This window comes from Ranitomeya variabilis, chromosome 5, assembly GCF_051348905.1.
Source record: "Ranitomeya variabilis isolate aRanVar5 chromosome 5, aRanVar5.hap1, whole genome shotgun sequence".
Classification (NCBI taxonomy): domain Eukaryota; kingdom Metazoa; phylum Chordata; class Amphibia; order Anura; family Dendrobatidae; genus Ranitomeya; species Ranitomeya variabilis.
Window position 1 is genome coordinate 680,730,659 of NC_135236.1, and position 22,035 is coordinate 680,752,693.

Here is a 22,035-nt window from a genome sequence, read left to right on the forward strand (position 1 = left end):
AGCATGGCCGCAGGAAGGAGCCGGGGATCAGAGTGTGACTGCAGATAGGAACAAGGGATCAGAGCGTGGCCGCAGGAAGGAGCCAAGGATCTGAGCCTGGGCGGAGATAAGAACAAGAGATCAAGAGTGTGACCGTAGAAAGGATCCAAGGATCAGAGCGTGACCGCAGGAAGGAACCAGGGATCAGAGCGTGACCGCAGATAGGAACAAGGGATCAGAGCGCGGCTGCAGGAAGGAACCAAGCATCAGAGCGTGATCACAGATAGGAACAAGGGATCAGAGCGTGGCCGAAGGAAGGAGCCGGGGATCAGAGCAGGCCACAGATAGGAACAAGGGATCAGAGCGTGGCCGAAGGAAGGAGCCGGGGATCAGAGCAGGCCACAGATAGGAACAAGGGATCAGAGCGTGGCCGCAGGAATGAACCAGGGATCAGAGCGTGGCCGTAGGAAGGAACCAGAGATCAGAGCATGGCCGCAGATAGGAACAAGGGATCAGAGCGTGACCGCAGATAGGAACCAGGGATCAGAGCGTGACCGCAGATAGAAACAAGGTAACAGAGCGTGGCCGAAGGAAGGAGCTGTGGATCAGAGCGTGACCGCAGATAGGAACAAGGGATCAGAGTGTGGCCGCAGAAAGGAGCCGGGGATCAGCGCGTGACCGCAGGAGGGAGGCGGGGATCAGAGCGTGACCGCAGATAGGAACAAGGAATTGGAGTATGGCCGCAGAAAGGAGCCGGGGATCAGAGTGTGGCTGCAGGAAGGAGGCGGGGATCAGAGCATGGCTGCAGGAAGGAGGCGGGGATCAGAGCATGGCTGCAGGAAGGAGGCGGGGATCAGAGCATGGCTGCAGGAAGGAGGCGGGGATCAGAGCGTGGCTGCAGGAAGGAGGTGGGGATCAGAGTGTGGCCGCAGGAGGGAGACGGGGATCAGAGTATGGCCGCAGATAGGAACAAGGAATCAGAGTGTGGCAGCAGGAAGGAGCCGGGAATCAGAGTGTGGCTGCAGGAAGGAGGCGGGGATCAGAGCATGGCTGCAGGAAGGAGGCGGGGATCAGAGCATGGCTGCAGGAAGGAGGCGGGGATCAGAGCATGGCTGCAGGAAGGAGGTGGGGATCAGAGCGTGGCTGCAGGAAGGAGGTGGGGATCAGAGTGTGGCCGCAGGAGGGAGACGGGGATCAGAGTATGGCCGCAGATAGGAACAAGGAATCAGAGTGTGGCAGCAGGAAGGAGGCGGGGATCAGAGTGTGGCAGCAGGAAGGAGGCGGGGATCAGAGTGTGGCCGCAGATAGGAACAAGAAATCAGAGTGTGGCTGCAGGAAGGAGCCAGGGATCAGAGTGTGGCTGCAGGAAGGAGGCGGGGATCAGAGTGTGGCCGCAGATAGGAACAAGGGATCAGAGTGTGGCTGCAGGAAGGAGCTGGGGATCAGAGCGTGGCCGCAGGAAGGAGCCGGGGATCAGAGCGTGGCCGCAGGAAGGAGTCAGGGATCAGAGCGTGACCGCAGATAGGAACAAGGAATCAGAGTGTGGCCGCAGGAAGGAGCCGGGGATCAGTGTGGCCGCAGGAAGGAGCCGGGGATCAGAGTGTGGCCGCAGATAGGAACAAGGAATCAGAGTGTGGCCGCAGGAAGGAGTCAGGGATCAGAGTGTGGCTGCAGTAAGGAGCCGGGATCAGAGTGTGGCCGCAGGAAGGAGCCGGGGATCAGAGCGTGGCTGCTCCCACACTGTTAGCACCGGTCTCCTCGAGTGTCTGTGCACATGCATAGGAATATAGATTGGGATTAGAGAAAATGAGCGCTGTCAATCAAGATCAGGGAAAGTGCTTGATATGCAAATTGGAGGAAGTAACCGTGCACTGAGCAATGGCCGCAACAAGGGAGCAATGAAGTGACCTCATTTACATATAAAATATAAGCACATTTTCTCTCTATAATTGTATACTGCTGGTATGATTACTATGCGCTAAGGTCCATATATAAATGTATAAGTAGTTTAATTTGCATTTTGGGGATGACTGACTGTAAAGCCACATGCAAATTAGCCTGGACGTCTGTTAAAGACGTTAACGCCCTCTGAGCACTGACACGCCCCTTTGCCCCTTCAGGCTGATTTGCATGTGTCTTTGTGACGTTACAGCTTGATTTCTCAGCGCTGAGACGTGGGATTACTACACGACATGATCCCTTTTATTCTTGTACAGAACCTCTAGATCCAGTAGTTTCCCAACAGCTGCCCTCATTGTGCAGAGCTCTGCCCGGCAGCAGCCAACCTCCGGAGGATAAGCGGCACACATTACACAATGATGGGGGTGACTGGACGCTTATCCTGAACCCTATTCACATTCAAGTCTTACAACTACAATCCCATCCGGAGCTGCATTCATAGTTCTGCTCGGTATCTGCTCAGCCACGGCCCAAGCTGCATTGTTATAGGACTGAGTGTACACTACATCTGCTGAACTGCAGCACAGCAGAGCAAAGACGCGTCCCGGAACTGTAACTGCAGCTCTGGATGTGACTGCAGGATGATGTACGGTTAGTAAAGCGATGGGACTGAACACTAAATCTTACGCTCTGCAGGGGGAAGTACATCACCTACAAGGACGGCGACGTGTCCCAGCCGATGATCCAGGAACGCAACTGGGAGAACAGCAAATTCGACTTCGATAACGTCCTGGACGCCATGATGGCGCTTTTCACAGTCTCCACCTTTGAGGGTTGGCCGGAGTGAGTTGTGGGGATGCGGAAAGTTTGAGGGTTAGAAGAATGCGGCTTCCAGAAACAGCGCCTCCTCTGCCGTGTCTCTGGTACTGCAACTCCATTGACGAGAGTGTGAAGCAATACCAGACATAACCTGTGGACAGGGGTGGCGCTGTTTTTGGACTAAATCCTGGACAGTCCCTTAATGAACACTTGCTATAAGTCCTAGAGGACAGTTCCTCAGTGACTGTGTCCGTTGTCACCGCGTTGCCATGATGATGAGCAGTGACTGACGCTGGTGGATCTGTATTATTAGCTCCTGTGTGGGCCGCGCTTGCTGACAAGTCTTAATCAAATCTGTGCATTATTTTATAAAGCCGTTTAATATCTGCGGCGACGTCACCGATCACAGGAGCGGAGATCGCGCCACCAGCGGCTCCGTGTCCTCGGATAATCCGAATTACATTGTGGAAGGGAGGATCTGTGTGTCCGCCGCTTCTTCTTTATGCCAGGGCCAATATTTTTCTCCACGTAAGAGGTGTCAGATGGGGCTTATGTGGGCCCGAGGTGTTTTGCACCAGTTAGGTCCTGAAAACACCGGCCCGACTCGTAGGACGACAACGCGGCCTCATAGCTCACCGACGCCAAAATTACACCGGAAGATTAGAGACATGCAGGGACCAGAAGATGTGAAGGTGAACGCTGAATGTTCCTGTGCTGAGATAATGGTATAAATGTGCCCCCCTGCTGTACTGTGTAATGGTCGTGTCTGACCGTACAGGAACATGGGCTGATCATACCACAACTCCTGGGCAGGGGGGAGAAAAAGTATAGAATATACAGACATTACAGCCGGGATCACAAATGATTCTTTCTTTGAAGTAAAACATTGTTTGAAAACAGGAAGGGAAATGTTTTATCTCACAAAAAGAATCGGCTGCTATCCGGTGCTGTAATGACTGTCTACTCTCTATTTGTCACCCCTGCCCAGGAGATGTGGTATGATCAGCCCATGTCCCTCCACAGTCAGACACAACCATTACACAGTGCACGGGGGGGGGGGGGGGGGGGCACATTTATAAGATTATCTCAGCACAGGAATATTTTATTTAAACACATCCAATTGTGGAAATTATTATTAGTATGAGATCTATTGATTAAAATTAACTTTTGTTCCTGGGGAAAACCCCTTTAAGGACTGGTATAAAAAACAAATGAGATTTTCAGAAAACTTGCAGTAGTTTCCTGAAACTCTTACTAAAGATTCTGAAACCTATTCCACCCAACCTCCCGATGCACATGTACACTGAGCTCTGCTCTCCCTAGGGAGAAGGGAATAAGCCACTGCCAGAAATATGTCTCCTCCAGACCACCCAGTCCCCTTCTAAGCCCCTGTCTCCTCCTCCAGACCCCTCTATCTCCCTTCTGCAGACCCCTCTGTCCCCTCCTCCAGACCCCTCTGTCCCCTCCCCCAGACTCCTTTGTCCCCTCCTCCAGAACCCTTTGTCTTCCCCTCCAGACCCCTTTGTCTCCACCTCCAGACCCCTCTATCTCCCTCCTCCAGACCCCTCTGTCCCCTCCTCCAGACCCCTCTGTCCCCTCCTCCAGACCCCTTTGTCCCCCTCCTCCAGACCCCTTTGTCTTCCCCTCCAGACCCCTTTGTCTCCTCCTCCAGACCCCTTTGTCTTCCCCTCCAGACCCCTTTGTCCCCTCCTCCAGACCCCTTTGTCCCCTCCTCCAGACCCCTTTGTCTTCCCCTCCAGACCCCTTTGTCCCCTCCTCCAGACCCATTTGTCCTCTCCTTTAGACCCCTCTGTCCCGTCCTCCAGACCCTTGTCCCCTTGTCCCATCCTCCAGACCCCTTTGTCTCCTCCTCCAGACCCCTCTGTCTCCCTTCTCCAGACTTTTCTGTCCCCTCCTCCATACCCCTCTATCCCCTCCTCCAGACCCTTCAGCCCCTCCTTCAGACCCCTCTGCCCTCTCCTTCAGACCCCTCTGCCCTCTCCTCCAGACCCCTCTGCCCTCTCCTCCAGACCCATTTGTCCCCTCCTCCAGATCCCTCAGGAGCTGCCTCCAATACATGCATTATAAATTGGGCTATGCTGCATTTTTTCCCCAGCTGACCAGAAGCCCATGTGGAAACTTGGCCACGTGCAGACGCACATTGACTACAACCCATCTCTGTGTGGTACATTGTACCCGGAGCAAACATATGTTCATAGGAGTGTGTAGGAAAGCAGAAGTGTCAGGCTCATTAAATGTGGCTCCATGCACAGTGCCCCCTGCAGGGTGATGGTGGACTAGCCACGGCTCCAGCCACGTTTCAGTCTTCAGGCCACAGTGTGACTTCATGTTGGTCGGTGACAGACGCTGTCTCTTGTGCTTTTTTCAGGCTGCTGTATAGAGCCATTGACTCCCACACTGAGGACATAGGTCCCATCTACAACCACCGAGTGGAGATTTCCATCTTTTTCATCATCTACATCATCATAATCGCCTTCTTCATGATGAACATTTTCGTAGGTTTCGTCATTGTCACGTTTCAGGAGCAGGGAGAGCAGGAATATAAGAACTGCGAGCTGGACAAGAACCAGGTATGGAAGACGTGACGATGCGTCCGTGGCTTTACAGGGACAGTAAACCCTGTTATCTCGGCAGGCTGGGGAGGGCTGGACTGACGGACACGGGACTATAAACTACTGCACCCTCTTACTTGCCATTTCATGCTGCGGAGAGTCATGTGAATGCAGTCTATAGCTCTCCGTTATCAGCCACTGCAGACTGAGGAGACACAAAAAGTGTCCATACACATCGGACTAAAGGCTGACAAGTGTGCTGGTCAGAGCGGCCGACAGATACTGTCCGGAGAAAGAAGGATCCTGCATAGTGTGTGGTGTAGGGAGGAGAAGATGTCGGCAGAGTGTGCATGTGTATGGGGAGAACAGCTGTCAGCTGAGTGTGCATGTGTATGGGGGTGGGGAGAACAGCTGTCAGCAGAGTGCATATGTATGGGGGTGGGGAGAACAGCTGTCAGCAGAGTGCATGTGTATGGGGAGAACAGCTGTCAGCTGAGTGTGCATGTGTATGGGGAGAACAGCTGTCAGCTGAGTGTGCATATGTATGGGGGTGGGGAGAACAGCTGTCAGCAGAGTGTGCATGTATATGGGGAGAACAGCTGTCAGCTGAGTGTGCATATGTATGGGGAGAACAGCTGTCAGCTGAGTGTGCATATGTATGGGGGTGGGGAGAACAGCTGTCAGCAGAGTGTGCATGTGTATGGGGAGAACAGCTGTCAGCTGAGTGTGCATGTGTATGGGGAGAACAGCTGTCAGCAGAGTGTGCATGTGTATGGGGGTGGGGAGAACAGCTGTCAGCAGAGTGTGCATGTGTATGGGGAGAACAGCTGTCAGCTGAGTGTGCATGTGTATGGGGAGAACAGCTGTCAGCTGAGTGTGCATGTGTACAAGGGTGGGGAGAACAGCTGTCAGCAGAGTGTGCATGTGTACGGGGGTGGGGAGAACAGCTGTCAGCAGAGTGTGCATGTGTATGGGGAGAACGGCTGTCAGCAGAGTGTGCATGTGTACGGGGGTGGGGAGAACAGCTGTCAGCAGAGTGTGCATGTGTATGGGGAGAACAGCTGTCAGCAGAGTGCATGTGTATGGGGAGAACAGCTGTCATCAAAGTGCATGTGTATGGGGAGGACAGCTGTCAGCAGAGTGTGCATGTGTATGGGGAGAACAGCTGTCAGCAGAGTGTGCATGTGTAACGGGAGAACAGCTGTCAGCTGAGTGTGCATGTGTACAAGGGTGGGGAGTACAGCTGTCAGCAGAGTGTGCATGTGTATATAGCGTACAGTATGTAAACGTCTGGTTTCAGCTGTATATACACTGCACAGTATCACTCCTCCTGTATATATATATACACTGCACAGTACCACTCCTCCTGTATATATACACTGCACAGTACCACTCCTCCTGTATATATACACTGCACAGTACCACTCCTCCTGTATATATACACTGCACAGTACCACTCCTCCTGTATATATATACACTGCACAGTATCACTCCTCCTGTATATATATACACTGCACAGTACCACTCCTCCTGTATATATACACTGCACAGTACCACTCCTCCTGTATATACACACTGCACAGTATCACTCCTCCTGTATATATATACACTGCACAGTATCACTCCTCCTGTATATATATACACTGCACAGTACCACTCCTCCTGTATATACACACTGCACAGTATCACTCCTCCTGTATATATATACACTGCACAGTACCACTCCTCCTGTATATACACACTGCACAGTATCACTCCTCCTGTATATATATATACACTGCACAGTACCACTCCTCCTGTATATACACACTGCACAGTATCACTCCTCCTGTATATATATACACTGCACAGTACCACTCCTCCTGTATATATACACTGCACAGTATCACTCCTCCTGTATATATATATACACTGCACAGTATCACTCCCACTGTATATATATACACTGCACAGTACCACTCCTCCTGTATACACTACACAGTACCACTCCTCCTGTCCTGTATATATACACTGCACAGTACCACTCCTCCTGTATATATACACTGCACAGTACCACTCCTCCTGTATACACTGCACAGTACCACTCCTCCTGTCCTGTATATATACACTGCACGGTACCACTCCTCCTGTCCTGTATATATACACTACACATTACCACTCCTCCTGTATATATACACTGCACAGTACCACTCCTCCTGTATATATACACTGCACAGTACCACTCCTCCTGTATATATACACTGCACAGTACCACTCCTCCTGTATATATACACTGCACAGTACCACTCCTCCTGTATATATACACTGCACAGCACCTCTCCTCCTGTCCTGTATATATACACTGCACAGTACCGCTCCTCCTGTATATATACACTGCACAGTACCACTCCTCCTGTATATATACACTGCACAGTACCACTCCTCCTGTATATATACACTGCACAGCACCTCTCCTCCTGTCCTGTATATATACACTGCACAGTACCACTCCTCCTGTATATATACACTGCACAGTACCACTCCTCCTGTATATATACACTGCACAGTACCACTCCTCCTGTCCTGTATATACACACTGCACAGTACCACTCCTTCTGTCCTGTATATATACACTGCACAGTACCACTCCTCCTGTATATATACACTGCACAGTACCACTCCTCCTGTCCTGTATATATACACTGCACAGCACCACTCCTCCTGTCCTGTATATATACACTGCACAGTACCACTCCTTCTGTCCTGTATATATACACTGCACAGTACCACTCCTCCTGTATATATACACTGCACAGTACCACTCCTCCTGTCCTGTATATATACACTGCACAGCACCACTCCTCCTGTCCTGTATATATACACTGCACAGTACCACTCCTCCTGTCCTGTATATATACACTGCACAGTACCACTCCTTCTGTCCTGTATATATACACTGCACAGTACCACTCCTCCTGTATATATACACTGCACAGTACCTCTCCTCCTGTATATATACACAGCACAGTACCACTCCTCCTGTATATATACACTGCACAGTACCACTCCTCCTGTATATATACACTGCACAGCACCACTCCTCCTGTATATATACACTGCACAGTACCACTCCTCCTGTATATATACACTGCACAGTACCACTCCTCCTGTATATATACACTGCACAGTACCACTCCTCCTGTATATATACACTGCACAGTACCACTCCTCCTGTCCTGTATATATACACTGCACAGTACCACTCCTCCTGTATATATACACTGCACAGTACCTCTCCTGTATATATACACAGCACAGTACCACTCCTCCTGTATATATACACTGCACAGTACCACTCCTCCTGTATATATACACTGCACAGCACCACTCCTCCTGTATATATACACTGCACAGTACCACTCCTCCTGTCCTGTATATATACACTGCACAGTATCACTCCTCCTGTATATATACACTGCACAGTACCACTCCTCCTGTATATATATTGCACAGTACCACTCCTCCTGTATATATACACTGCACAGTACCGCTCCTCCTGTATATATACACTGCACAGTACCACTCCTCCTGTATATATACACTGCACAGTACCACTCCTCCTGTCCTGTATATATACACTGCACAGTACCACTCCTCCTGTATATATACACTGCACAGTACCACTCCTCCTGTCCTGTATATATACACTGCACAGTACCACTCCTCCTGTCCTGTATATATACACTGCACAGTACCACTCCTCCTGTATATATACACTGCACAGTACCACTCCTCCTGTATATATACACTGCACAGCACCACTCCTCCTGTCCTGTATATATACACTGCACAGTACCACTCCTCCTGTATATATACACTGCACAGTACCACTCCTCCTGTATATATACACTGCACAGCACCACTCCTCCTGTATATATACACTGCACAGTACCACTCCTCCTGTATATATACACTGCACAGCACCACTCCTCCTGTCCTGTATATATACACTGCACAGTACCACTCCTCCTGTATATATACACTGCACAGTACCACTCCTCCTGTATATATACACTGCACAGCACCACTCCTCCTGTATATATACACTGCACAGTACCACTCCTCCTGTATATATACACTGCACAGTACCACTCCTCCTGTATATATACACTGCACAGTACCACTCCTCCTGTATATATACACTGCACAGCACCACTCCTCCTGTATATATACACTGCACAGTACCACTCCTCCTGTATATATACACTGCACAGTACCACTCCTCCTGTCCTGTATATATATACACTGCACAGTACCACTCCTCCTGTATATATACACTGCACAGTACCACTCCTCCTGTCCTGTATATATACACTGCACAGTACCACTCCTCCTGTATATATACACTGCACAGTACCACTCCTCCTGTATATATACACTGCACAGCACCACTCCTCCTGTATATATACACTGCACAGTACCACTCCTCCTGTATATATACACTGCACAGCACCACTCCTCCTGTATATATACACTGCACAGTACCACTCCTCCTGTATATATACACTGCACAGTACCACTCCTCCTGTCCTGTATATATATACACTGCACAGTACCACTCCTCCTGTATATATACACTGCACAGTACCACTCCTCCTGTCCTGTATATATACACTGCACAGTACCACTCCTCCTGTATATATACACTGCACAGTACCACTCCTCCTGTCCTGTATATATACACTGCACAGTACCACTCCTCCTGTCCTGTATATATACACTGCACAGTACCACTCCTCCTGTATATATACACTGCACAGTACCACTCCTCCTGTATATATACACTGCACAGTACCACTCCTCCTGTATATATACACTGCACAGTACCACTCCTCCTGTATATATACACTGCACAGTACCCCTCCTCCTGTATATATACACTGCACAGCACCACTCCTCCTGTATATATACACTGCACAGTACCACTCCTCCTGTATATATATACTGCACAGCACCACTCCTCCAGTATATATATACTGCACAGTACCACTCCTCCTGTATATATACACTGCACAGTACCACTCCTCCTGTATATATATACTGCACAGCACCACTGATCCTGTATATATACACTGCACAGCACCACTCCTCCTGTATATATATATACTGAACAGCACCACTCCTCCAGTATACACGTCATTCACACTCGTCTTCTGTCCGTCTTCACCAGTCGCTCATCTCCTCTCTTCCTCCGTCTCCCCGCAGCGTCAGTGTGTGGAGTACGCTCTGAAGGCTCGTCCCCTGCGGAGGTACATACCCAAAAACCAGTACCAGTACAAAGTGTGGTACGTGGTCAACTCCACCTACTTCGAGTATCTGATGTTCGTGCTGATCCTGCTGAACACCATCTGTCTGGCCATGCAGGTAAGAGGCTGCCCCTTAGTAGAGGAATAGCTGCAAAAGTAAGTGACCCCCCACTGATCGCCTCGCTCCCTTATTCCAGCACTACGGGCAGAGCTGTTCTTTCAAGGAAGCCATGAACATCCTCAACATGGTGTTCACCGGCCTCTTCACTGTGGAGATGATCCTGAAACTCATTGCCTTCAAGCCAAAGGTAGGTCCAGCGAATCGGAGGGGGATGTCAGGATGGGCGGGGGGCTCTTCATTATTATCAGAGGCTTCATGTCAGCACTTTGGGACCCCCTGGGGCAGCTGTACCCATAGCACCACCTCAGCCCCAATCAGGGGTATGAATCCCTCCCATACATGCACGTCCCCGCCCGCACCTGGCGGCTCCGCAAGTGTACACCATGTAGTACCGCCATGTCACTGCAGCGTGGAAGGCGCTTTTTGGCAGCTCCTCTATGGACATCTGTTGGCTTTAGTGGCAGAAGAGTGAAGGGGGCGATGAATCTGGGTTATATCCTCAGCCATCAGTATACAGATCCGCCCGTGTCTGCGGGACAGTGAGAGATGTAATACTAGACAATGGGAACCTGAGCGTCCATACAGTCACATCGCCTCTCCAGGTCCTTCCTCCTTATTGAGGCTCCTCCCCTCTGGCTATTTGTGCCCTTTTCCTGATATCTCCCCTTTTCTCTGGCGATTTAGTTGCCTGTAGTTTATAATCCTTTGGTCCTTGTAAATCATTTCCATTGAAAGCAAAGCTGCAGTGTAAAGCATGGGAAGAAAACAGATCAGCAGCCTGCATAAGACCCTGCAGTAACTTCTGGAGATGATTCCACTCTCGTCAATGACGTGATACGTTTTTGGGGGGTAACGTGAAATGATTTAGGCATAGGGGGCAGTTACTTTTCACATGGGGGTGATGATAATTCAGTGACTCCTCAGGTTCCCTTTGGCTAATGTCACATTTATGTAATAATACAGATACAGAACTACAGGGACCAGCATGCACGCTCACCCCCAACATCCGAGATCCCATGATACACAGCATCTCATCAGAAAACTATACATACAGACACTGACTCAGCAGGGGGCGCTAGTGGAGCTGTGCAGCCGGGGAGCTGTAATCTCCCACCACCGGATCCAGAGTTATTAAGGATATAAAAGAGGAATTTCCCTTTAAGAACAATCATCTCTGAGCGAATGTGTTCGACGGGTCCTCGGGTCTGACACGCGGCCCCCCATGGACTCGTCCCCCCAATAATAGGAGGAATGACCCATGTCCGTGTCCAGCATTGATGATCTCCCAGGGGCCAGCGTCGTGTCCGTGACTGGCGTTACAGAAGACGTTCTGGTTGTTCTCACACCATCAGATACTTTGTAGGAAACGTACGAAGAATAGTGTTTATGGTGTAGAGACCCCCGGAAAGTCAGGGCCCCGGTGTGTCTGATCTCACCGTGCATTGCAGCAGCTAGGATCAGCGGCACGGTGAGGAGGGGCCCCTCCATCATCAGCTCCAGGGACCCCATGTAATCTCTCTACCTACTAGGAGATACCTGTGCTTATACGCACAACCAGAGTAAAAGCCCGGTCCTGCTGCCCTCATCCGCTAGAAGGAAGGAGGTGTGAGACAAAGACCCGCCCCCGCTTTCTGTTCCGAGAAAAGACCCCACCCCCACTTTCTGTACCGAGACAAAGACCTGCCCCCGCTTTCTGTTCCGAGACAAGATCCCACCCCTGCTTTCTGTACCGAGATAAAGACTTGCCCCGCTTTCTGTACCGAGACAAGACCCCACTCCCGATTTCTGTACCGAGACAAAGACCCACCCCCGCTTTCTGGATAGGGACAGACAAAGACCCGCCCCCGCTTTCTGGATAGAGACAAAGTCCCGCCCCTGCTTTCTGTACAGAGACAAAGACCTGCCCCTGCTTTCTGTACAGAGACAAAGACCCGCCCCAGCTTTCTGTAGAGACAAAGACCCACCCCTGCTTTCTGTACAGAGACAAACACCCACCCCTGCTCTCTGTACAGAGACAAAGACCCGCCCCTGCTTTCTGTACAGCGACAAAGACCCGCCCCTGCTTTCTGTACAGAAACAAAGACCCGCCCCTGCTTTCTGTACAGAGACAAAGACCCGCCCCTGCTTTCTGTACAGAGACAAAGACCCGCCCCTGCTTTCTGTACAGAGACAAAGACCCGTCCCTGCTTTCTGTAGAGACAAAGACCCACCCCTGCTTTCTGTACAGAGACAAACACCCACCCCTGCTCTCTGTACAAAGACCCGCCCCTGCTTTCTGTAGAGACAAAGACCCACCCCTGCTTTCTGTACAGAGACAAACACCCACCCCTGCTCTCTGTACAAAGACCCGCCCCTGCTTTCTGTACAGAGACAAAGACCCGCCCCTGCTTTCTGTACAGAGACAAAGACCCGCCCCTGCTTTCTGTACAGAGACAAAGACCTGCCCCTGCTTTCTGTACAGCGACAAAGACCCGCCCCTGCTTTCTGTACAGAGACAAAGACCCGCCCCTGCTTTCTGTACAGAGACAAAGACCCGCCCCTGCTTTCTGTACAGAGACAAAGACCCGCCCCTGCTTTCTGTACAGAGACAAAGACCCGTCCCTGCTTTCTGTAGAGACAAAGACCCGCCCCCACTTTCTGGATAAAGACAAAGACCCGCTCTTGCTTTCTGTACAGAGACAAAGACCCGCCCCTGCTTTCTGTACAGAGACAAAGACCCGCCCCCGCTTTCTGTACAGAGACAAAGACCCGCCCCTGCTTTCTGTACAGAGACAAAGACCCGCCCCCGCTTTTTGTACAGAGACAAAGACCCGCCCCTGCTTTCTGTACCGAGACAAAGACCCGCCCCCGCTTTCTGGATAAAGACAAAGACCCGCCCTCGCTTTCTGGACAGACAAAGACCCGCCCCTGCTTTCTGTATAGAGACAAAGACCCGCCCTCGCTTTCTGGACAGACAAAGACCCGCCCCTGCTTTCTGTATAGAGACAAAGACCCGCCCTCGCTTTCTGGACAGAGACCCGCCTCCTATTTCTGCACCAAGACAAAGATCAGGTGAAGACAAATGATTCCAACAGCAGGAGAATCCGGTAAAATCCAATATTTTATTATAAAAGGTACATAAAAGTCAAAAAGCAACCTATCCGCCACCACCTTCAACCAATAAAAAGTTAGGTAGATGCTTTTCGGATGCATGTCCTTAGTCATTGCATGACAGAGATTCGTCCCCCGCTTGCTGTACCAACACAGAGATCTGCCCCCATTTTCTGTGCCAAGGCAAAGACCCGCCTCCTGTACCAAGACAGAGACCCGTCCCTACTTTCTTTGGGCAAAGCGTTCTAGACTCAGGTGTGACAGCCCCTGTGAGAACGTCCCCTGTGTGGACCGCACATGTGAAGACTGCATCTGTGAGGATGGCCCCGGTGAGGACGGCCCCTGTGAGGACGGCCCCTGTGAGGACGGCCCCTGTGAGGACGGCCCCTCTGAAGACGGCACCTCTGAAGACGGCACCTGTGAAGATGGCCCTAGTGAGGATGGCACCTGTGAGGATGGCACCTCTGAAGACGGCCCCTGTGAAGACGGCCCCTCTGAGGACGGCACCTGTGAAGACGGCCCCTCTGAGGATGGCACTCATACTTTATTACCCATGCACTCCCTGAGCCGGCCCTCCGGGACCGTCCTCTGCTTATTCCAAAGTGAATGAGCCCTCGATCATGAAAAACCCAGTACCCTTGATATACTAAATTACAACACTGGTTCTGGTCAGTTCTCCTGCAATGCATTCTGGTCTCTGTAGTTTTGCATTTACCGCACTCTTATTGGTCTCCATTTCTGCCTTGGCAGCGCCCATTGGAGAAAATATCAGGAGACGATCATAGTCCCTGTGCTGGACGCTGTCCCGTAAGACAAGAATGTGGAGCTCTGAGGCAAATTCATGAGAGGATCGCTCCCCGCAGGTTCTCCAAAGTGTAACTATTCAACTATTGCAAAACTACAACTCCCAGAGTGCCCTGAAACACTCCCAGTGTGCCCTAAAACACTCCCAGTGTGCCCTGAAACATTCCCAGAGTGCCCTGAAACACTGTCAGTGTGCTCTGAAATACTCCCAGAGTGCCCTGAAATACTCCCAGAGTGCCCTGAAATACTCCCAGAGTGCCCTGAAACACTCCCAGAGTGCCCTGAGATACTCCCAGAGTGTCCTAAAATACTGTCAATGTGCCCTGAAATACTCCCAGAGTGCCCTGAAACATTCCCAGAGTGCCCTGAAACACTGCCAGTGTGCTCTGAAACACTCCCAGAGTGCCCTGAGATACTCCCAGAGTGCCCTGAGATACTCCCAGAGTGCCCTGAGATACTCCCAGAGTGCCCTGAGATACTCCCAGAGTGCCCTGAGATACTCCCAGAGTGCCCTGAGATACTCCCAGAGTGCCCTGAGATACTCCCAGAGTGCCCTGAGATACTCCCAGAGCGCCCTGAGATACTCCCAGAGCGCCCTGAAAGACTCCCAGAGTTCCCTGAAATACTCCCAGAGTTCCCTGAAATACTCCCAGAGTTCCCTGAAATACTCCCAGAGTTCCCTGAAATACTCCCAGAGTGCCCTGAAATACTCCCAGAGTGCCCTAAAACACTCCCAGTGTGCCTTGAAATACTCCCAGTGTGCCCTGAAACACTGCCAGAGTGCTCTGAAATACTGCCAGAGAGCCCTGAAATACTGCCAGTGTCCTGAGATACTGCCAGAGTGCCCTGAGACACTCCCAGAGTGCCCTGAGACACTCCCAGAGTGCCCTGAGACACTCCCAGAGTGCCCTGAGACACTCTAAGTGTACCCTGAGAGTGGTAGGGTTTGTTTTGCATCACTCGGAGGATGACGGGTGGATCATGGTCTGAGACCTGAATGTTAGGCCAGATACAGAGACCGAAACATTTAACCATCCGTCGTCTGAGGTGCATAGACTAAGTGTGATGATCACTTTGTGTGAGGCTTCTGTGGGGGGCGCTGTTTGACCCATGTGTGAACATTCGTGTTGCTCCTTACTGACCTCTAGTGGCTGCATTGAGGGATAGTTTGGAGGGCCCGTCCTGATCACTGTGATAGTGCAGGTGACACCAGGGTGGAGCTTCTGTTCTGCCCCCTGGTGGAGGAGGAGTGAATGTCAGCAGTGAAATATGTGTAGATGTTTTTTACAGGTCGGTCTTGTTTGCAGATGTCCAGTAAACCTTGGACCAACTTCATTCCCGCTGCTGGTGCTAATAATTCTGCTCCTTTTCCAGGATCTGACAAATGCTGATATCAATCTAACTCTGTATTATTTTCCTAACTCCATAACAAGCAACTCCCATTATATATCCACACCCCCAATACACAGGCACAGACCCCCGTGATACACACACAAAGCCCCCAATACACAGACACGGACCCCCTTGGTACACAGATATGGAACCCCTTGATATACAGACATGGACTCCACTGATACACAGACCCCCCAATACACAGACCCCCCTGATATACAAGACACAGACCCTCCTGATATACAGACCCCCCCCCCCCCCGATACACAGACATAGACCCTCCAGATACACAAGACACAGACCCTCCTGATATACAGACCCCCCCGATGCACAGACCCCCCTGATATACAAGACACAGACTCTCCTGATATACAGACCGCCCCGATACACAGACGTAGACCCCCAGATACACAAGACACAGACCCTCCTGATATACAGACCCACCTAATATGCAGGCATCAGGAAGCTGACCTCCTTCTCCTTATACAAAGGATGCCAAACCCCGAATACACAGACATCAGGATGCTAACACACCCTCCAAAGACACACACAAGGACTCTGACCCCCCCCAATACAAAGACACAGCCTCCACTAATATACAGACATCAAGACCCCAACCTCTTAATACTCAGACATGAGGACGCTGACTTCTACTCCTAATATACAGGATGCCGTCCTCCCGTAATACACAGATATCAGGACATCGATCCCCCAATGCACAGACATCAGGACTCTGACCCCCCTAATACAAAGACATCAGGACTCTGACCATCCAATACACAGACATCAGGACTCTGACCATCCAATACACAGACATCAGGACTCTGACCATCCAATACACAGACATCAGGACTCAGACCATCCTATACCCAGACATCAAGACTCTGACACCCCCCCAATACACATACATCAGGACTCTGACCCCCCCCTAATACACAGACATCAGGACTCTGACCATCCTATACCCAGACATCAAGACTCTGACACCCCCCCCAATACACATACATCAGGACTCTGACCCCCCCTAATACACAGACATCAGGACTCTGACCCCCCCCTAATACACATACATCAGGACTCTGACCCCCCCTAATACACAGACATCGGGACTCTGCCCCCCCCTAATACACAGACATCAGGACGCCAACCTCTCCTGCCCCTAATACACAGGATACCAACCTCATATAGCAATCACTGTAGTAAACGCACTAGACAGCTTACAGATTTCTATGCCACCGCATCAGTGTCGGGCCCCCCAAATAATGGGGTGGGGCATAGACAGTTACAGGGCACAGACTAGGGGTGCATTGGCTTACTCTCAGTGATTGGGAAAATATTGATAGATATCGAGATGCTGAGAACTTGCCCTGGTCGTGTCCTGGTTGTCCCCTGGTCATATCCTGATCGTGTCCTGGTCATTTCCTGAGCGTGTCCTGGTTGTGCCCTAGTCGTGTCCTGGTTGTGCCCTGATCGGACCCTGGTCATGTCCTGGTCGCGTCCTGATCGTGCACTGGTCGCGTCCTGATCGTGCACCGGTCGCATCCTGATGATGCCCTGATTGTGCCCTGGTCGTGTCCTTGTCATGTCCTGATCGTGCCCTGGTCGTGTACTGGTTGTCCCTGATCACACCCTGGTCGTGTCCTGATTGTACCCTGATCGTGTGCTGGTCATGCCCTGGTCGCGTCCTGGTTGTGCACTAGTCGTGTCCTGATCGCACCCTGGTCATGTCCTGGTTGTTCCCTGGACGTGTCCTGATCACATCCTGGTTGTTCCCTGGTCGTGTCCTGATCGCATCCTGGTCGTGTCCTGATTGTGTTCTGGTTGTGCCCTGGTCATGTCCTGGTTGTGCCCTGGTCATGTCCTGGTTGTGCCCTGGTCGTGTCCTGGTTGTGCCCTGGTCGTGTCCTGGTTGTGCCCTGGTCGTGTCCTGGTTGTGCCCTGGTCATGTCCTGGTTGTGCCCTAGTCATGTCCTGGTCGTGCCCTGGTGATGTCCCGGTCGTGTCCTGGTTGTTCCCTGGTCATGTCCTGGTTGTGCCCTGGTCGTGTCCTAGTCGTGTCCTGGTTGTGCCCTGGTCGTGTACTGGTTGTGCCCTGGTCATGTCCTGGTTGTGCCCTAGTCATGTCCTGGTCGTGCCCTGGTGATGTCCTGGTCGTGTCCTGGTTGTTCCCTGGTCGTGTCCTGGTTGTTCCCTGGTCGTGTCTTGGTTGTTCCCTGGTCGTGTCCAGATCATGTCCTGGTTGTTCCCTGGTCATGTCCTGGTTGTGGCCTAGTCATGTCCTGGTCATGCCCTGGTGATGTCCTGGTTGTTCCCTGGTCGTGTCCTGGTTGTTCCCTGATCGTGTCCTGATCGTGCCCTGGTCGTGTCCTGATTGTGCCCTGCTCGTGTCCTGATTGTGCCCTGCTCGTGTCCTGGTTGTTCCCTGGTCGTGCCCTGGTCGTGTTCTGGTTGTGCCCTGGTCGTGTCCTGGTTGTGCCCTGGTCGTGTCCTGGTCATTCCCTGGTTGTGCTCTGGTCGTGTCCTGGTTGTGCCCTGGTTATGTCCTGGTCGTGCCCTGGTCATGTCCTGGTCGTGCCCTGGTCATGTCCTGGTCGTGCCCTGGTCGTGTCCTGATCGTGCCCTGGTCGTATCCTGATTGTGTCTTGGTTGTTCCCTGGTCGTGTCCAGATCATGTCCTGGTTGTTCCCTGGTCGTGTCCTGATTGTGCCCTGGTCGTGTCCTGCTCGTACCCTGATCGTGTGCTGGTCGTGCCCTGGTCGCGTCCTGGTTGTGCACTAGTCGTGTCCTGATCGCACCCTGGTCGTGTCCTGGTTGTTCCCTGGACGTGTCCTGATCATGTCCTGGTTGTTCCCTGGTCATGTCCTGATCGCATCCTGGTCGTGTCCTGATTGTGTCCTGGTTGTTCCCTGGTCATGTCCTGGTTGTGCCCTGGTCATGTCCTGGTCGTGTCCTGGTTGTTCCCTGGTTGTGTCCTGGTTGTGCCCTGGTCGTGTCCTGGTCATGTCCTGGTTGTGCCCTAGTCATGTCCTGGTCGTGCCCTGGTGATGTCCTGGTCGTGTCCTGGTTGTTCCCTGGTCGTGTCCTGGTTGTTCCCTGGTTGTGCCCTGGTCGTGTCCTGATCGTGCCTTGGTCGTGTCCTGATTGTGCCCTGCTCGTGTCCTGGTCGTGTCCTGGTTGTTCCCTGGTCGTGTCCTGGTTGTTCCCTGGTCGTGCCCTGGTCGTGCCCTGGTCATGTCCTGGTCGTTCCCTGGTTGTGCTCTGGTCGTGTCCTGGTTGTGCCCTGGTCGTGTCCTGATCGTGCCCTGGTCGTGTCCTGATTGTGTCTTGGTTGTTCCCTGGTCGTGTCCAGATCATGTCCTGGTTGTTCCCTGGTCGTGTCCTGGTTGTTCCCTGGTCGTGTCCTGGTTGTTCCCTGGTCGTGTCCTGGTCGTGTCCTGGTCGTGTCCTGGTTGTGCCCTGGTCGCGTCCTGGTTGTGCTCTGGTCGTGTCCTGGTCGTGTCCTGATCGTGTCCCGTTTCTTAGCTGCTCAGCTGGAAAAGCATCTATATTAGGATGTTCCTACTCACTGGCAGCAAGCAGAGATCTGAAAGGGCAGAATGTAACAGAGTACATAGATCGCTGCTGCTAATTACACATGATCTATGGCTGGTTCCCTGGTGTCTGTGGCCGCGGTGCCATCCTGTGGTAGACGTTGGTCATTACAGGCACTAATCCACTTGCAGGCGTAGTGCAGGGTGCGCACAGTGTGGGGGTGTCTGTAAATATGATTTAAGCGTTCACGATATACAGTAAGTCTGAGCACCATTATACTCATGTCGCCCCCAACACTATAAATCTGCTCTCTGGCTCAGACGAGCATGCGATGATACAGCTAAGTGGCGACCAGACATCCCCATAGATAAGTGTGAGTACAGACATCAGTGACAGGACGAGGTGGTGCGTATACGCTGCGTTGTTACGTGATTGCTCAGAGACTGGTTCCCATCTCGTTGCCTCATCTTCCAGGTTTGATGCAGTTTCTTCTGCCTTCTCATAGGTGTATGTCCTCTCCTGAACACGGATTACAGCACCAAGAAGGAAAAGCGGTGGAATGATGGAGACCACAGAATAATGACAAGTTACTAATTTGCAAATGAAGTAAAATAGGAACAAAATTTACAAACCATCGGGATTTCTTCAGTCTGGAGTCTGAGCCTCATTCAGAAATCCCGGCACCTCCAGCCTCGGCTGCCATCACTGAGGTCATTAATGGTCGTCTGGAAGAACGTTCTGCCGCCAAATGTACAGATCATCTGGATCCTCTGCCGGCAGCTCCTGTGTGATCACCGACCAATGACGTCCCCGATGTGCTCGACGGAAACAAGTCTGGAGATGCTGCAGCCATGGGAGCAGGTTTACTGCTCACAATAGTGCAAGGAACTTGCAGTCTGGGGTTGTCATCTTGGGACAGCTCCTGGGACACTTTGCAGAAATGGCTGCCCCACTGGTTCCATAATCAAACCAATATAACACCGAGCTGTAAGTGTATCTGAAAAGAAGACTAGAGGGGTCCGGTTACCATGCATTATGCCCTTCACACCATAAACCTGAAAGTAGGACCAGCGTGACACTCCCTCGTGATGGCCTCATCTTGGCGTTACCCACATGATCTCTAGGCTGATCTCCGGACAACATGGTGTCCAAAACAGAAGAGGCACTCATCACCGAAGAGCAAAGACCAGCATCCGGTTTCCATCTGTGCAATGTTCTGAAGAGTTCTTCATGAAGGAACGTCACACCGTTCGTACTCCCGGATTATGGTGTGGGGGGCATAATGTCCAGTAGCCGGACCCCCTACTCTTTATTCACAGGGGCAGTAACAGCTCAGCAATACATTGATTAGGTGGTGGGACCAGTGGTGCAGCCATTTCTCAACACGACAACCCCAGGCCGCATGTTTCTGGTGCTACTGTGAGGAGCCTGCGTGGCCTAAACCTGCTCCCGTGGCTGCAGCATCTCCGGACTTGTCTCCATCGGGGACGACATTGGTTGGTGATTACACAGGAGCTGCCTGCTGTGAATTTTGATGATTTGCCCAAGTGCATTGAGCAGCAGAACCTACCTCAGAAGGGGTTGTCTGGTCCAAATTGATAAATCTGCAGTCTCTCTCTTTTTGAGCCAGGACCGAAGGGAATGTATGCATTATGCATACTCCCGGCCAGAGCTCGTCCACTCGTCCATCCATATACTTTTATTTAGAGAGGCCGTGCCCTCTAGTAGTCCATACCCACTGGACTGCCCCGTCACTAGTCGGGGCGCGGCCTCACTCAATACAGGTGTATGGAAGGAGGACACACCCACAAGATGGCTTCTGGTCGGGAGAATGTATAACGTGTACATACCCTCTCGGTACCAGCTCAGAAACTGGCGAATCTCCTCAGCGCACAGTGCATGTTCTGGGGAGATTCATAAGTCTGCAGTCACACAGAGTCACTGCAGACTTATTGATTTGGACCGGACAACCCCTTTAATGACCTCAGCGATAGCGGCCCAGGCTGTATGTGCTGGGATTTCTACACGAGGCTCAGTCTCTAGACTGGATACAGATGATGTGCAGATTAGTGACGTCTGTGTCCTGTAATGTCTGCCACTTCTTCTTGGTGCTTAATGTCAGTGTTGAGGAGTATACAGTATATACCAAACATTGGCTCTCGAGCACTGGCAAAAATGTTGTGGCCACTGCACAGTTTTCTAAAAATCCACTTCTCCCCATGTCTGACAGCCATTCCATTCCAGTGTCAGTTGAATTCCATCCAGAGTACACCTCATTATACGTAATGTGCTTCTGATTAGGTGATCACCTGAACCAAATCTTATTTAACAAAGGAAAGTATAAAAATCCCTGCTGTGGTGTTCACAATTCTCTTGTAATAGGACAAGCTGGATGGCAAAACAAGTGCAAGTAATATCCCAAACGTAATAGGAATGAAAAAAAAATAACTGCAAAAGGAGTTGAAAAGTCTTGAGTGAGGAAAAAAAGGGCTCAATTCTGGCTTTACTAGCAGAGGGACACAGTGAGCGACATGCTGCCTCC

At 51.4% G+C, this 22,035-nt stretch overlaps 1 protein-coding gene across 10 annotated transcripts in view; it reads left to right on the top strand.

The window, feature by feature from the left end:
* CACNA1C (calcium voltage-gated channel subunit alpha1 C) overlaps positions 1–22,035 on the top strand; it is a 278,202-nt gene that overhangs the window by 207,104 nt on the left and 49,063 nt on the right. For all 10 annotated transcript variants that reach the window (XM_077267071.1, XM_077267064.1, XM_077267067.1 and 7 more), the window contains 4 exons: positions 2,575–2,721; positions 5,087–5,288; positions 10,515–10,673; positions 10,753–10,863. In XM_077267071.1, coding sequence (XP_077123186.1) covers positions 2,575–2,721; positions 5,087–5,288; positions 10,515–10,673; positions 10,753–10,863 — 619 coding nt within the window. The remainder of the gene's footprint in view (positions 1–2,574; positions 2,722–5,086; positions 5,289–10,514; positions 10,674–10,752; positions 10,864–22,035) is intronic.